This window comes from Schistocerca gregaria, chromosome 9 (genome assembly GCF_023897955.1).
Source record: "Schistocerca gregaria isolate iqSchGreg1 chromosome 9, iqSchGreg1.2, whole genome shotgun sequence".
Lineage (NCBI taxonomy): Eukaryota > Metazoa > Arthropoda > Insecta > Orthoptera > Acrididae > Schistocerca > Schistocerca gregaria.
Window position 1 is genome coordinate 178111170 of NC_064928.1, and position 18062 is coordinate 178129231.

Sequence of the window (18062 nt, forward strand, 5' to 3'; positions counted from 1 at the left end):
AAAATCATCTTTAAAGACTAGAAAATTTGTGAATGCTGTTAAGCACAAAACACCTATAATTGATTATCGTAATCAGTGGTAGCACATTGCATAGTGTATAAGTCTAGAAATTGTGGAGTTCCTTGCTCAAATCTTGCTAGCAAATACTTTTTAACTTTTAAATACATTCTTCACTTATTAGTAAATAGAACTGTTAATTATGAAGTATTAAATAACATTTTTAATAAAAACTAACATGTAATTACATTTAACTACTGGTCTTCTGAAAATAAGTTAAATTTTTCAGACATGCAAAATGCCTTTTTCTTAAATGGGAAAAAAACTGTTATATACTTCAACAATACTTTTCAGCCTGTTCATTTTTTGAACAAAATTGCAATTACTTATTAATACTAGCTTTTTCTTGCAGTTAGTAATTTAAAATAAAAACATAGTTTTATTAAAAAATTATGATTCAGTGTGTGTTCATAAGTATTTCTACTTAAATTGAAATAAAAGTAAAACAAAAATTAAAAATAATAATATTTGAACCACCAACTATCCAGTTATAGTAATTTGCACCATGTGCTTGACTGTTGATGACTGAATTAACACATCACAAATGTTTTTTACTTAAATTCAGAAATCTTCTAATTTTTAAAGATTTTTTTAGTTTATTTGAGAATTGTGGCATACTACTACAGGAAATTAATGCACTGGCACTGGGCTATAAAGCCGGCAGATATGAACACAATCAAAGAAAATATGACCATTAGGTCCACTTGTCAGTGCTCTGATTGTAATGCCGTTGTCAGACAGTGGCACTTACACTTGCCTTCTAAATTAGTCCATTAACATCAGCATAAGATTAATTATCCTGTGAAGTGTGAACAGTTTAAACCCTGAAATAGAACCCTATTATTCAATGTGAGAAATGGCAGACATTGTTTTCTGCAATGGTTTGTCTAATTGTGTCAACCAACAGGTGCGTTTAGTGTACGTTGGGTGACATTTTCGATACCACATTGTATCTGAAAAAATGTGTGGCAGGTTCTTTGAGTGACTTCCCGACATGCAATCATTTTCAATAAGGATAAGGAATTGCTGTAGTCTCCTCTCAGTTTACACACCAGATTTGGAGGAGCAAATGTTTTGATTAGGAGAAAATGATCCAGAGGCAAGTGTGTGTACAATTGAAACCATGCTCTTGCAGCGTCAGTTTTGCATGAATGTCCTGTGCAAGCTCTCAGGCCTCAAGACTACCACGCCAGGCCACAGTCCACAGCTTGCATTTTATATATGGATGAGAAGAGAATCACTTTCATTGAGATGATAAATTGCCACATTAATCGTGTGTGGGCATCTGCAAATCTTTGAGTGATTGTAGAAGCAAGGTACCAGGTTCACTTTAGTATCAGTGTATGGGGAGGAATTGTTAGTGACAGATACTTTACCAGACAAATTAACAGGTGCTGTTTATTACAAATTTGTGTGTGATCGATTACCTCTGCTGTTGGAGAAGCTGTTATCTTGTGGATAAGTATTAACTTACTGTTTTGCAACTGAATTTTTGCTACAGGTATTTGTGTTGCAAAACATGTTTCAAATAGTGGAATCTTTACTGGTCTACAGTGGTGATAAAAAAGAGAATTGTTTGCATAACTGTATTTTCTTTCGAGATACGTAGGAAAGGAATATAATAAAAGACAAATAGGCAGCTTTGAGAGAAGTAGTAATGAAGGCAGAAGATGGTTGACTAGGTATAAAGCCAAGTCGCAGTAGAGATCTCTGGATAACACAGGAGAAAAAGAAATCGGGGAAAGAGAAAAATATAAAGATGCAGCATATGGAACAGGTGAAAGGGATTACACGCATCTAAAACATGAGATTGATAGAAAGTGCAAGTGATTAAGCAAGAATAGCTAAATGACAGACTGTGAAAATTTACATATCTACGGTAAAGATAGATGCTGCATATAGGAAATTAAAGAGACCTCTGCAGAAAATGGAAGTTCATACAAGGGAAATGAGGGCAGTATTACAGAAAGAGAAGAAGTAGTAGATGAAGAGGAGATGGGAGACATGGATACTGCAGTAACATTATGATGGAACAGTGAAAGACCTAAGTGGAAACAAGATCCTTGGAGTAGACAACATTCCCTAGTATTATTGTGAACCTTTGAGAACCATGACAAAACTATTCCACCTTCTTTGCAACATATACGAGACAGGTGAGAAGTGTGTGATAGTTCAAATTCCAAAGAAGGCAGTGGTTGACAGATGTGCATGTTACCAGACTATCAGTTTAATAAATCTAAGTTGTGAAATACTGATACAAATTATTTACAGAAGATTGGAAAAACTGGTGGAACCCGACCTCTAGGATGATCAGTTTGGGTTCAAGAGCAGTATAGAAACACACAAATGGATACTAACCCTAAGACCTATCTTAGAAGATAGATTAAAGAAAGGCAAAGCTATAAAGGGCATCAAATTAAAAAAAAGAGACTGGTAGAAATAATGTAAGTAAACTGTTTATTATTTCGAGAGTAATCACTATAACTTAATAAGAGGGTCATTTTTAAAGTCAGAACTGACAGCTCATCTCGTGCACGGATCGTGTCACATGACAGCCATTCGCAGACAGCCTTTCTTGGCCAGTCTCTCATTATGCTGCCAATATGTTTCACATTTCTGCCAGTGTTAGCTGCATGGTTATACTGCTTCCTTTGTCACCATGTCAATCAGTAATCCTGCCGATTGTGAAGTGTGCTTGGTTATTCAGTTTTTAAATGCAAAACAAATCCGTCCTGCCGAAATTCACTGGTAGCTGGTTGAAGTTTATGGCGCTGGTGTAATGAATGGTGGAAATGCGCATAAATGGTGTAGGAGGTAAGTAAAGGAAGAAAAATGTTCATAGTGAGGATTGCTCTGGATGGCCCACTGTTATGAATAAAGACTTGACACAAAAAGTTGATGAGGTAGTTCACCAGAACAGACAGCTTCACTATTGATGAACTGCATCAGAAATATCAACAAGTTTCAAGATTAGTAATGCATCACACTGTTACTGACAAATTTCACTACAAACAAATGTGTGCAAGATGGGTGCCGAAAATGTCAACAGAACAACACACAACAAAGCGAATGGAACATTCTTTGTCCACTTTGGAGTGCTATGACAAGGATGGTGATGCATTCTTGAGTCACATTGCGGCTGATGATCCAACATGAAAAGCAATTGGAAAATGATGACATGTTGAAAGTAACTGGTCTCATAGTCAGGTTGTAGAGTTCTTTGACGCTGGGATCCAAAAGCTGGTCCACGAACTGACAAGTGTTAAAATTTTCAAGGTGACTATTTTACAAAGTGAAAAATTTGCATATCGTAGTTTGTGAAACAATTTACATCTGTAAATAAATTTTCTCTTACTCCATTACATTTATCCTGTTGTGAGACAAGATGGTCAGTGCCTTCGTGAAAAAATGTTTGCAGTTCCGTACAGAACCATGAGTGAACCAAGGCATGCATCTCGTCATCTGAAGAAAATTGAGGCCCATGAATGTCTTTCTTTAGGACTTCAGAAATATGGAAATTGCATGTGGAGAGATCAGGACTGTGTAGAGGATGTCGTGTGTTACGGCTTTCCAGTGGAACTTGTGCAGCGTAGTCAAAACATGTGGTCATGCCGTGAAGCCTTTACACATCCTCCACACAGTATTGATATCTCCGCATACATTCCCATATTTTTGGAGCCCTGAAGTAAGACATTTGTGGCCACTGATTTGCTTTGGACAAAAAGGTGCACACCTGGGTAAAATCGTGGTTTCCTAGCCAACAAAAAACATTTTTCCATGAATTCCATCTTGTCTCACAGTGGGATAAATGTATTAACAGTTAAGGTGATTACTTTAGAAATAATAAACAGTTTACTTGCGTTTTTCCACCTGTCTTGTTTTCATTTGACTGCCCCTTATACATTTATAGCATTTGTAGATTTTACAGAAAACTTTGGACAATGTTGAGTGGAATACACCCTTTGAAAATTCAGAAGCTGGCATGGATAAAATACAGAGTATGAAATGTTATTTACAATTTATATAGAGACCAAACAACAGTTATAAGTACCAAAGGACGTGGGAAGGGAAGAGTAGTGGAGAGGGAGCGAGATAGGGTTGCTACCTAACTCCAGTAAAGAAAACCGAGGAGATATTTGGTAAGGGAATTAGAGTTAAAGGAGAAGAATTAAAAACTATGAGATTTGTCACACTCACACTGTAATTCTTTCACATACACCAAAGGACCTGGAAGTAGAGTTGAACAGAATGGATAGTGTGTTGCGAAGAGGTTGTCTGATGAACATCAGCAAAAGTAAAACAGAGGCAATGGAATGTAGTCGAATTAAATCAGGTGATGATGAGAGAATTAGATTAAGAAATTAGACATTGATGAGTTTTGGTGTTTGGCCCGCAAAAAACTGACAGTGGCAAAAGCAAAGAGGAGAAGTCTTATCTGAAGTTATTGGTCTGGAGTGCAATACTGTATGAACATGAAATATGTATTATAAGCAGTACAGACAGGAACAGAATAGAAGCTAAATGTGGTGCTACAGAAAAAAATCTGAAGATTAGATTGAGTAACTGATGAAGAGCTACTGGCTCAAAACATGGGTAAAAGAAATTTATGACTCAACTTGGCTAAGAACAGGGATTGGTTGATAGGGCACATCATAAGGCATCAAGGAATCACTTTGGTTAATTGGGGGGGGAGGGGGGGGATGATAAGAATTGTAGGAAGAGACCAAGGGATAAATACAGAAAGCAGATTGAGAGGGATGTAGGTTGCAGTAGTTGTTCAGAGATGAAACAGCTTGCAGTAAATACACAAGTATATATTTGTGTGGATTCTGGGTAATTCTTTGGCATACCTGGCAAGTTCCTTACACTTTTCTTGATTCTATAGGTCTAATTACCCACTTTCTTTCTTGAAGCAGAGACTTTGTGATTGATATCCTATGAAGTTCTTACAGAAATTTCATGTGCTGCTTTTTTCAGTCTCTCTTCATTTCAACTATCTGCCTGTTTTCATATTTTCTTTTGCCTTTCTGATTGATTTCACAGTACCTTCCATCACTATCAATAATGTTTTGTAGTTGTTTCCTGTCTTATTGCCAGTCCAATTGTTGTAAGCATACTGTCGAGATTGAAGTTCATATTCACATTCTTCGTTCCGTGAAGGGTGCATTTTCCTTTTCTGTAGAGGAATTGATGTTTATGTGGTTTTTAACAGTTTTCTTATGAGTTGTTGCCAATTGTTTGACAGCTTTTTCTCTATTTCTTCCGTAAGAAGTGGATAGATTCTACTAATTTCAAATTTGGGGATCTATGTCTTCTTTTTCGTGAACCTCTGAGGCTTTAAATATAGTTGTATTCTTGTCAGTTAATAGTCTATGTTTGCATTGTTTCTGACATGGACAGTCATAATTTCTCTATGGTTTCAATAAGACTGCTACATGGTCAATTTGGAATTTAGCGATGAGTGAGTTCAGTGATCTCCATGTCACCTGTTTTGATGGTTTCTTTTTGAAGGTTGAATATCATGCATAGTTCAACTAATCTTCGTGCATTTTGGTTGATCCATTTATGTGCTGGGAATTTTCCGGTTGTTTTCCTGTGCTGTCTTCTTTTGCCTAGCTGTGCTTTGATAGCACTTAGTAAGATTCTGACCTGATTTTATGGAATTTTAGATATTATTTCTGCTAACATTTCCCATGCTTTGTCTACCTTTTCACTATTGGTTCTGTTTTCAACACAGATTGGTGTGTATGCACTGATTAATGTGTTTTATTTCCATACTTCAGAGTTATTATCATTAGTCTATTTTACAGGCATTAAGTTTGTTGTGGAGGTGAGTGTCTCTTTCTCGACTGCAAAAGTGGCCCATAAAAGCGGTGTTTTTTTCAGTATTCAATTGCTTTGCTTTTGAAAAGTCTGTGGTTCCCAAAATCCATTGGCCAGTCAGTCTTGTTTCTTAGAATGCCAGTATTTGTATTTTTTTCCATTACGGTTTGTTCTAGTTCATGCAACAATCCTACTCATAAGTCTATTTGTATTTAGTGCGCTGAAAAAGATTATGGTGCTTGTTTGAAGTTGACTAGTGGACTCTGACTTGCTCTATTTGAGTATCAGTCCAAATGCTCCAGGATCCAATGCTCTGGTTGTAGTGTTCTTGACAGTAGTGGATACGTCACCACTGTTGTAAAAGTCTGTTTGCCGCCACTCCTCATAATACTTGATGATCTCAAGTATGGGATCGAAGTCCAGTTTTTAGGACTTGTCTTGTTAGATCCAGAATAAGAAAACCAGCCATACCTCTGGTGATCAGACACTGACCACTTTGCCACTTGCTATAAGTTGGTCATGAGTGTTTTCGCAGTATGTCTCTTCTGCCTGTAGACTAGTTCGCTTCCTCTCTGCTCTTACAAGGCATCACATATATATCACTGTATATTACTGTTGTTCTTGATGATGATGATATTATTATTATTATTATTATTATTATTATTATTATATCATCATTATAGATGCTCTTAATCCTTGTTTCAGGTGGTCAAACATGAAGTGGAGTCAGTAGGTAGTGACAGTGAACAAGAAAGGTAATGTGCAGTTGTTTGTGTCTTTTCTTTTTCATTTTGTGCCTGGGTTGTTTCGGAGCTTCATGTTTGATGAAATGGTCCACCAGAATGTAAGGCTAGACATATACTGATGAGTCAAAACATTATGGCCACTGCTCACTAGGAGGTTGAATGCCTCCTGATGGTGTTGTAGGTTTGCATGATGCAGTAAGGAAAGAATGTAAGCAGAAGAGAGATGAATGGGCAGTCATTATAGCAAAGGTACAGGCTGCAAATGCGGAAATCCACAGGTATAAGCAGTTTTGACAAAGGGCACATTGTTGTGGCATTGCGGCTGGAAACGAGAATCTCTGAAATGGCATAATTGATCATCTGTTGGCAAACTGCTGCTATGAGCACTATGAAAAGTGGTTGAAGGATGTGAAATAACAAGTAGGCCCAATGATATTGGACAACCACATCTCATCACAAAACATAGAGGTCGGAGGTTCCCCCACTGTGTAATCCAGGATAGGCAGCAATCTGTGGCAGATCTGACAACAGAGTACAATATTGTCGCAGGCGCAAGTCTGTTGCAGGCGCAAGTGTTTTACACCGTTCAAAGGTCATTGTTGGGCATGGAGCTTCACATCACATGACCCCTATGTGTTTGTGTGTTGACCCAACAACATTCTCATTTATGATATGCAATGGGCACAGTATCACTGAGTTTCGGCCGTGGATCAATAGAAATATGTCACCTGTCAAATGAATCGCATTTCTTGTTACACCAGGTCGATAGTTTGGTCCTTAAACGCCGTCATCCAGGCGAATGGCTGCACAAAACATGTACCACGCCACAGATACAGGCTGGTGAAGGCAGAATTATGGTATGGGGTACACTAAGCTGGGCTTCCACGAGATCTGTAGTGGCAATTGAAGGTATCATGACAGCAGTGAACGATGTGAACATTATTGCAGACCAATGTCTCACTTCATGCTTGAAATCTGCCCCTATGGTCATGACATCTTTCAGCAGGGTAACTGTCCGTGTTGCAAGATCAGCATCATGCTACAGTTGTTTGAGGGGCATTGTAGTGAATTCACATTGATGTCTTGGCCAGCAAAAGTTCCTGATCTGTACACACTGGAACAGGTATGGGGTGCCAGCTTCTTGTCCGTTAGCCGCCATCCTGTAATACTGTGGGAATTGCTTGGCCTGTGCATAGACCTCTGGTGCCACATACTTCTGGAATCATATCAAGGACTTGTAGAATCCATGCAGTGCAGAATCCCTATTGTACTGTGTTTCAAAGGTGGAACAACACGCTATTATTAAACAGGTGGTCATAACGTTTTGGCTCGTGGAATACTGAATGCTAGAGACCAGTTACAATAATGTTCACACTCGTGATCTGCTGTGACCTGCTCAGCCGTGTAATCCTGTACCATCGGAAGCATGCAGAATGTCCATTTCAAAATTAGTCACACAAGCTTCTGCTAAAACTTTGAATCTTCATGAAGATTCTGAGGAGCAGATGTTGGACTCTGCATATGTTGAAGGTACACAGTTGACACTGTTGTAGAGTGGCCTCACTGTGAGGAGAAACATCATCAGTTCTTTTTGACTATCTGAATTACATTCATGGGAGGATCTAGATCCATTATGTGGCTGGAAAAGGATGAATGCTTCTTTTTCTTGGGTGTCTTGGTTCACCATAAAGCCTGCAGCGCCCTGGGACACAGTGCTCTTGCATTTAGTAATACAGATCTTTACCATATAGCAGAAGGTTTTCATCTTCTAGTGCAGACTCCAATACACTTGAACACAGTGCACATTTGATTTGATTACTGGTGAGGGCTGTCTACAGGAAGAACTTGAATACCTCAAAAAAAGTCAGTGAAGATAGTTCCTGTCCACTGTGGAAGATCCACAAGGCTTTGCAATTAAAACGGAAGGTCAATGTCTCACTTCAAGAGGCTGAAGAGGAAAGGTTGATGTCCATGGCCTTTCTATTGGTCCCAGGGAATCTGTCTTCTAAAATAGTTTGTATCCTCTCTAAACATAGTCAATCCTATTTTTTCTGGCAATACCCCTTGGCTCTGTGAAGGAGGACTGGATTCTACAGAAGGCTGGCATATATAAAATTCTCTGTTGTATTTGTGACTTACTTTATGTATATTTCAAGAATGAAGTCTGCTGTGCACTGTACTGAGCAAGCTATGCAGTGGAGCGAGAACATGCTGATTTCAACATCTGTTTCATCCTTCTGGGATTCATTTTTCAGGGAAGATACTGAAATAAATTTGATGAGTGAGTTAAGTTATTGTGATGACGATTTTAATTTTGACAAAGTGTGGAATTTGGCATTGGGAGTAATTAACTCTTGTTGACAATGGTACTGTACTCAAGTTGACCATAATCATGAAACAACATCCTTCTCTATCGTCTCATGGTAGCAAATATGTCTGCCACCCATGTCGTATTTCTTTCACATTGATTGCCATGTACTCATTCATACTTGGCTCGCCTCATCACTATGTAAGTTAGGTAGGTGCAATTTACCATCTTTCCCTCTGGTTTGCCCGGAGGATCACTGAATTTGTGGCTGTCAGCCCTTCTTTTAACTATAATCTATTGTAGAGTCTTTGAGGAGGAGGAGGAGGAAATTAGTGTTTAACGTCCTGTCAACAACGAGGTCATTAGAGACAGAGCACAAGCTCGGATTAGGGAAGGATTGGTAAGGAAATCAGCATTTGCCAGAAGTGATCTAGGGAAATCATGGAAAATCTAAATCAGGATGGCTGGACACAGGATTGAACCGTCGTCCTTCTGAATGCGAGTCCAGTATGACCCATTCACCACCTCACTCGGTAGGGCCTTTGAACAAGAAACTGCATCCAGTACCTGGAAGAAAGCACAAACTGCATCCATTTACAAGCAGGATAGTAGAAGTGATCCACAAAACTACCGCTCAATATCCTTGACATCAGTTTGTTATAAACTCTTAACACATGTTCTGATGTTAAACATAATTGAGTATCTTGAACAGAATGTCCTCCTCCATGCCATCTAACATAGATTCCGAAAACATTAATTTCGTGAAACCTAACTTGTATATTTCTCATATGGTATACGGAAAGCCTTGGATCTAGGCAGTCAGCCACATGAAATAGTTCTAGATTTCCAAAAAGCATTTGACTTGGTACCTCATCTACGTACATCATGAAAGTATTATCATATGGGATAAGGGATGAAATTTGTGTGAATTGATGAAAATAGAAAGAAACTTCCACATGGGAAAAATATATTAAAAACAAAGATTCCAAGACTTACCAAGCGGGAAAGCGCCGGTAGATAGGCACAATGAATAAAACACACACACAGAATTTGAGCTTTCGCAATCGGCGGCTGCTTCGTCAGGAAAGAGGGAAGGAAAAGGAAAGATTGAAGGATGTGGGTTTTAAGGGAGAGGGTAAGGAGTCATTCCAATCCCGGGAGCGGAAAGACTTACCTTAGGGGGGAAAAGGATAGATATATGCTCGCACACACACACACACACACACACACACACACACACACACACACACACACACACACACACACATACACATATATATATATATATACAGACACAAGCAGACATATTTAAAGGCAAAGAGAATGGGCAGAGATATAAGTCAAGGCGGAAGTGTGGAGGCAAAGATGATGTTGAATGACAGGTGAGGTATGAGTGGTGGCAACTTGAAATTAGCGGAGATTGAGGCCTGGTGGATAACGAGAAGAGAGGATATATTGAAGGGTGAGTTCCCATCTCCAGAGTTTGGATAGGTTGGTGTTGGTGGGAAGTATCCAGATAACTCGGACGGTGTAACACTGTGCCAAGATGTGCTGGCTGTGCACCAAGGCATGTTTAGCCACAGGGTGATCCTCATTACCAACAAACACTGTCTGTCTGTGTCCATTCATGCGAATGGACAGTTTGTTGCTGGTCATTCCCACATAGAAAGCGTCACAGTGTAGGCAGGTCAGTTGGTAAATCACGTGGGTGCTCTCACACGTGGCTCTGCCTTTGATCGTGTACACCTTCCGGGTTACAGGACTGGAGTAGGTGGTGGTGGGAGGGTGCATAGGACAGGTTTTACACCTGGAGCGGTTGCAAGGGTAGGAGCCAGAGGGTAGGGAAGGTGCTTTGTGGATTTCATAGGGATGAACCAAGAGGTTACGAAGGTTAGGTGGACGGCGGAAAGACACTCTTGGTGGAGTAGGGAGGATTTCATGAAGGATGGATCTCATTTCGGGGCAGGATTTTAGGAAGTCGTATCCCTGCTGGAGAGCCACATTCAGAGTCTGATCCATTCCCGGGAAGTATTCTGTCACAAGTGGGGCACTTTTGGGGTACTTCTGTGAGAGGTTCTGGGTTTGTTCAAATTACACACTGAAATAGTGATGGGAGGGGGGAGTCATAATGCAACACATGTATTGTGTCCTAAGGAAAATCGTTGTCTCAATGATTGCACCAGGAGAGAGAGGTGGCAACTACCCGTATGTTCTAAGTGATGTGCAGTCACAAACTACTGAACTTAAAAGCCCCTCTCCTCACCATACTCACGGCTACAGCCTTTTTCAAATTGCCAGCTGCTACCACTTCTGTGTGGCACCTATGTTGACCTCCCCATCCTCATCCGTCCTCGGTGTGCACATGGCTGCATGGTCCTGCCAGCCACTCTGTTTTAACGATACCAGCATACACAAAAGGCCATAATGACCACTGAACAAAGCAAGATAAATGACGGCCGCCCTGAGAGCAAACTGTTTGTATAAAATGCAGCCACGCTGCACAGCCCCCAGCTGCCTTGGGTGACCACACACTCAGCCTGTCTCCCACCCACAATTGCATGGCAATCTGCAGCAGAGAACACTTTTATTTAATGTCAACATACTTAAGAAAAAGAAAACACAATCCCGACAATAATAAATGCCATCTTTCCACGAAATAGGTGCAGTCCATTTTGTTTTACTTTTATTAACAAAAACTGTATAGTTTCTACATTCAACTGAAGGATACAATTTGCATCTCCCTGTCCCCCTGCACACTATTATTTTGCAACATCCAATGAAGTGGAAAAAAAATACAGAAATGTCGACAATTACAGATTACGAACTGCAGATGTCGGGCTACACATCTGCAATACATCTCCATCCTGCATAAAATCGGAAAAAAGGAAAGATACTACCACTATTTAGCTGCAAAAGCTACCAATCACTGCAGAATGTCCTCGTTATTTTGAAACCATCATCAGAGTAAAGAAAAAGAGGGAATTTAAACTCTGAAGAAAAAAGTCTATGTTAAGCAATTTATTTCCACTTAAAGGACAAATTACATACCTTGAGAGCATCCCTCTCATTCAAATCATTGTCTGTAAGTAAATTGTTATGCATGAGTTTATTACAAACATTTCATACATGTAAACTAACATTGCAGAATGCAACCTTTCACGCCATTTGCTTGCAGCTCTGAAAAACACAATCATTTTACATTCAGCAACAACAAAAACCTGTAATTCAAGAGGACAGTGTTGTTTTGTACAATATGACAGGTCCCATTTGACCAATGTGATGCAATATCGCACTTGTGTTTACGAAACAAATCATGAGATTCTAAAGTCACCTAGCAGAGAACCGTACAAGATTCCTCCAATACTTCGTAAGCAAATACCGTATGCACGATGAAATCTGACACTTTTTGGTCCATAACTCACATGTGCCGAGCTGTGTGTAAAGTTTCTGTCATCAGGCAGAAAATCATTAGCAATAGCAGCAGATTCTTGTGTTGTAGTTTTGTAAGCAATTTGGTCATTTCAGAACAGCCTGTTTCACATAATTTTACTAACATGTCAGGAATAACACTATCATTTCTAGGTTCCACAACGAGCTGTAATTCAAGTGGTGTCTTCTTTATAATTGAGGTTATGAAGTATGAAATAACATGAGACTTGCGATAACACCTATTTTTAAACAGGCAATCGTGATGATAATACTAAAAGCAGTCATGATTCCATGAGAACAGATACAGGCGATTTCTATTACTTAGCAAAATCGTTGTACTTTGAGAGCATTCTTTGTGTTCAGATTACAAATTGTTATGCATTAGGTCATTACATTCATTTCAGACACATGATATACTGATATAGATCAGTATCTATAGAGTCATTTATTACATTCAAGAGCACTCCTCACATTATTTGTAACATCAAGAATAGATAAAAACCTGTGAACTATCTGCATCCAAACTTCAACCTGTCATATCTCTCCTTGTATAAAAGCTACTATAAGACTTTACCAAGTTTTTTCTCTTCTGATATATCGAAAAACAAATACCATGTGCGTGTTGATGTTGAACTTATTACGTATACATGTATTGCTCCATTGGAGAAGGTGACCAGTGGTCGAAGCTGTTTGCACACAGACCTCAGTAAAGTTTTGTCGCCTGCACTGGAGGAAGGCCGCATCCAACCGACTACCAATCACAACAGAGTGTTCCTGTGTTGTTCTTTCATGAGCAGTGTAATACATTGTTTTTCAGCTGTAACACCTCCAAACAGCGTATGACTACAGCTTTGTACTCCACCGTACATTTTGTTTTTTTACTATAACTTCGACGTCTGTGTCAGGTGATCACATTTTGATCCATTGGCTCTCACAGAAAGCTGAACATCATGTGGTGTAAACTATACTGCTCCCACAATACACAGAATGGTAAGACACAGAGGCTTTGTTTCTTATTCACAAAAATTTAGAAGACATTGTAACTTATGGAAACTGGAAGAATTTGCAGCATTGTGGAGTGTTTCCAAACAGCTGTCTGACAGTGGTGACCTATACAGTTAACCTCATCTGTCACAGTGACAGGGTAGCGGATGTCTAGTGTTCCACCAAGACTTTCTCAAACTAGTGTTCCAAAACACAGGTGTCGGGGCACTATGTGATATGGAACCGAACTAAATGTGCACTGCATTTCCAGGTGCTGTAACTACCATACCACAGAAACTAACTCTCAACCAGAGCAGCATAACTGGGATTCAACTCAGACGAATTCGGTGGCTGAGGACTGTTCACCATCATTTGTTCACCAAATGATGGGCTGGCAGTAGACGCAGAGAGAAGCGAATGCATTTCCCTATCTTAGTTAATGATCAGCACGGGTGCCCGCATTACACCCTCCACTTGGCTGTGTGGGGGAACAGCAGAATGATGACTGTTTGTTCTGGTCAGCTGTGAAGAATCACAGGTGGGCCTCTCTACCATGACCTGACACCAAACAAACAATGTTTTCCTTGAGCAAAGCATTGGGCTCATTGTTGGTGGACTAGAACAGCTATGAGCTGTTTGTTTCTTATTTGGCTACTCCATGTGTGAATGAGATGCTTCTCCCTGTGGTCAATAGTTGGCGGGGCCCTGTGTGTTCTATACATATTTTCAACACTAGAGGAAATTCACCAGTGAAACATTTGAGTCTCCTGTGTGTAGAAGTATATAAGTAAGCCGACTACGTAACTTGTGAATTATATAATTTCCACAGTTCATCAACACTATTCTTAATGCTTCTGTAAATTACAGGCATTCTGATTGAGTGAATTTACTTGTTATGGAGTGCTTGTCAGCTACAAGTAGCTCTAATGCTGAGTTAAGTAGGAGCAATTGCAGCAGCCCCTAACTGCAGATTCTCATTCTACATGTTGGCATCCTGATTGCACGCTTCTCATTTCATTGAATTCAATGTACACAATGTCTTTTAGTATTATCACTTCAGATTTGGTGAATAAGGTCTGTTGTACTGCTACACTACAGGATATAAGTCCATTTGATGTATTCTGGCAGACAAAACACACCCACATGCAGCTAGTCATGTAATTTCAAGGCAACTCTTCCAATAGGGATGTATTCAACCTACGCCAACCAACCGGCCATCCGTGGCTCGCTCTCATCAATAACCAACACAATTCAATCAGTGATTGGCGTTATCATTAAGCTTATGATGAACCCCAGGATTTGCTGTAAGTCCCTCTTTCTCCTTAATTATTATCAATTCCATGTATTTATTCATCCGCATACGTATGTAGTCCAAAAGACTGTGATAGTGATTCTTTCATCTTGTTACAGCCCAATTTGAAGAAGAGGTGAGACCCCCCTCCCTGCACTTTTATGTGTATGGTTGTAGCTGAGGAGAAGGAGGATGGGGATGTAATCTCCATAGCAGACATTGTGGAATTCAATGTAGGTAAGTAACCTAGTTGTGGCATCTTCAGTCACCTGATAGATAATTACAAATAAATAACATGTAGCAGTGTACTTTGTGTGTTTTCGTTGCTATCTGCGGGGTAGCTCCTATATCAGGCAGAGGAGGAAGAAGTGGAAATGTAGGGAGACATGATTGATGGTGAGCTCATTTTTATTTTTTATTAGTTGTCAATCTTCTGACAGATTTGATGAATTTGTCTCCTGTGCCAACCTCTTCATCTCAGAGTAGCACTTGGAACCAATGTCCTCAATTATTTGCTGCATGTATTCCATTCTCTGTCTTCCTCTACAGTTTTTGCCCTCTACAACTTCCTCCAGTACTATGGAAGTCATTCACTGATGTCTTCATAGGTGCCCTATCAGCCTATCCCTTGTCATTGTCAGTGTTTTCCACATATTCCTTTCCTCCCTAGGCCCCTGCTACTTCTCATTACTTTCATCTTTCTTCAATTTACTCTCAATCCATATTCTGTACTCATTAGACTGTTCATTCCATTCAGCAAATAATGCAATTCTTTTTTACTTTCACTAAGGATAGCAATATCACTAGTGAATCGTATCAGTGATATCCTTTCACCTTGAATTTTAATTCCACCTCTGAACTTTTATTTTATTTGTATCATTGTGTCTTCATTGTATATATTGAACAGTAGGGGCAAAAGGCTACAGCCCTATCTTACAAACTTTTTAATATGAGCCCTTCGTGTTTGGTTGTCCACTTTTATTATTCCCTCTTGGCACTTGTACATATTGTATGTTACCCATCTCTCACTATAGCATACCCCTATTTTTCTCAGAATTTTGGACATCTTTCACCATGTTATAGTGTTGAACACTTTTCCAGGTCGACAAATCCTATGAATGTGTGTTGATTTTACTTTAGTGGTGCTTCTGTTATCAGTCACAAGCTCAGAATTGCCTCTCTGGTGATCGTCATCTAACACATCCTCAATTTTATTTTCCATTCTTCTGTATTATTGTTCTTGTTAACAACTTGGATGCATGAACTGTTAAGCTGATTGTCTGATAAAAGGCTATTTTCCTATTTTAAAAATATGGCTTGGATTGTTGTTATTCAGAGTGACTATAAGATTCAAGTTCCTTTTACGGTCTATATTCTTACAAAATATACCTAATTTTTTTGTAATCCAAGCTTAAAAAATCATTAAATATAAAGATTATGCCACATGATAGAAAATGCTCTTTTATTGGCTGATGCTCTGGTGACGTCACAAACTATGAGTAAGCTGAAGATATGGAGTGTTACAGGACTGTTAGCCATAGTTACTAGCTTTTTACATACTTTTTCTGCAAATACTTTAGCTATTTAGTGCTGGAAAACGCGTTTACAACTTTTAAGTAACAATGCAAAGGAATTTTGTGAGTGCTGATAGTGGAAACCCTACAAAAATTGGTTCGTTTATGCTCCACTAATTATAGCAGAAATATGTACAAGGATGGATATTGTTGTTTTCCCTGCACCCTGCAAAATCCTTACATCCTCTCAAAACCAAGGAATTGAAAAACTTTTGCAAATGGATCTGTATCTTATATCTAAATTGTCGACTATCAGTCATGAAATACGACCCAAAACACAATAAAATTTTTCTTGGCAAATCGTAGTGCTGATTTCTGCTATACAAGATACTCAGCAGAGACAGAAATGGAGCATGGGCACTGTGGCGCAACAGGTAGTGCATGTAACTACAGATAAGGGGAACGTAGGTTCCAATCCTGCAAGGGTCTTAAATTTTTGAAAGTATACATGTAATATGAAAAGAGCATTAGCAAGAACTCGAACTCATTGTAGCAGTTGTTTCTGTGGTGGGATGTATTGTATATAGCTTTACATTAATCTTAGTCTGTGAAATGGACAGATGAGGATTGTGCAACATGCAGGTAACACAAAGGAAAGGGCTGTGCTGTTTGTGAGTGTAAACTCAAGTCAGTGTCTGAAGTAGACTTAACTCCATCTTATGTAATAAGGATCCTAGCTCGACTGTACAAAGATAAAAAATTGTTTCTAATAAAAGTAAAAAGTGTGTGGTCACATTAACTATAAAATATATTTTTAAACATGACATTTGTAAAACAGCTATAGCAAATTTAAGCGCATGTAAATGCTAAGGAAAACACAATAATACTCTTTTTTTAATCGGTGCAGTGAAGTTTTGTAATTGTGATTTGGTTTTCATATGAAAGTACTGTCACTTAGTTTTATAAATAAATTAAAATATTGTTGCTATGTAGTTTTGAGCTGGGAACTTCTGGATATCATCTTTTAATATCCAACAGTCCACCACACTACCAACTGAGCTACCAATAGTACGAGAAAGAAATGGATATTGTGATAATTTTTAATAAGAGTTTAATTTCATCTACTGACACCATCCTTCTGTGTAATTAATGTTAACTTTAGAGCACAAGACATTTTTAACTAAGTAAGAGAACTAGAGAATCAACGTTGTGGCATTTTGCCAGTACAGTGCAACCAATTTTTATGCACCTTCTCATTCTCTGAAATACTCGGAAACAATTTTTCAAGAGTTTTTATGGGTGTATTTGTACAGTGTGGTACTACAAGCCATTTGTAATGTAAATTCCAAAACAAGACACCACAGTGAATCAAAAACCACCTTTATGACAGTAGAAGCAGCGAGCTTGCCGATGATGTCACAGATATCACATGACTTGAAAGGAGTATTTTAGTGGGCTTTCAAATTATTTGAATTTTATTTCCATTTTTATAAAAGAATTCTGAAATTCCAGAAGGAAAAGAAACATGTTCCAAGCATAAAATGGTATAATTAACCATTTAAGACGATTTCCTAAAACAGTCAAATACCCTATTCTTGCACTTTTCAGCTCTTCCAGTCTTCAGAAGTGTGTGGGTGGTATTTTTCCGAAAGTCAGATGGTATGTCATCAGACTCATGCATTGTACACACTAAAGTGAATAGTCGATTTGTTGCCATTAAGTCCTCCAAAGCTCTCTTAAAATGTGATTCTAATACTGGATCCCCTATCTCTTCTAAATGAATTCCTGTTTATTCTTCTATCACATCAGACTAGTCTTCCCCCTCGTAGAGGGCTTCAGTGTACTCTTTCGACCTATCTGCTCTCTCTTCTGTATTTGACAGTGGAATCCCGGTTGCACTCTTAATGTTA

At 38.9% G+C, this 18062-nt stretch overlaps 1 protein-coding gene across 7 annotated transcripts in view; it reads left to right on the forward strand.

Annotated features, from left to right (window-relative positions):
• LOC126292266 (zinc finger protein 454-like) overlaps positions 1–18062 on the forward strand; it is a 97461-nt gene that overhangs the window by 59732 nt on the left and 19667 nt on the right. For 5 of the 7 annotated variants that reach the window (XM_049986169.1, XM_049986170.1, XM_049986168.1 and 2 more), the window contains one exon: positions 6586–6635. In XM_049986169.1, coding sequence (XP_049842126.1) covers positions 6586–6635 — 50 coding nt within the window. Of the gene's footprint in view, positions 1–6585; positions 6636–14531; positions 14652–14757; positions 14876–18062 lie in introns of all 7 variants that reach the window. The other 2 variants (XR_007552058.1, XR_007552059.1) reach the window with 2 other exon arrangements.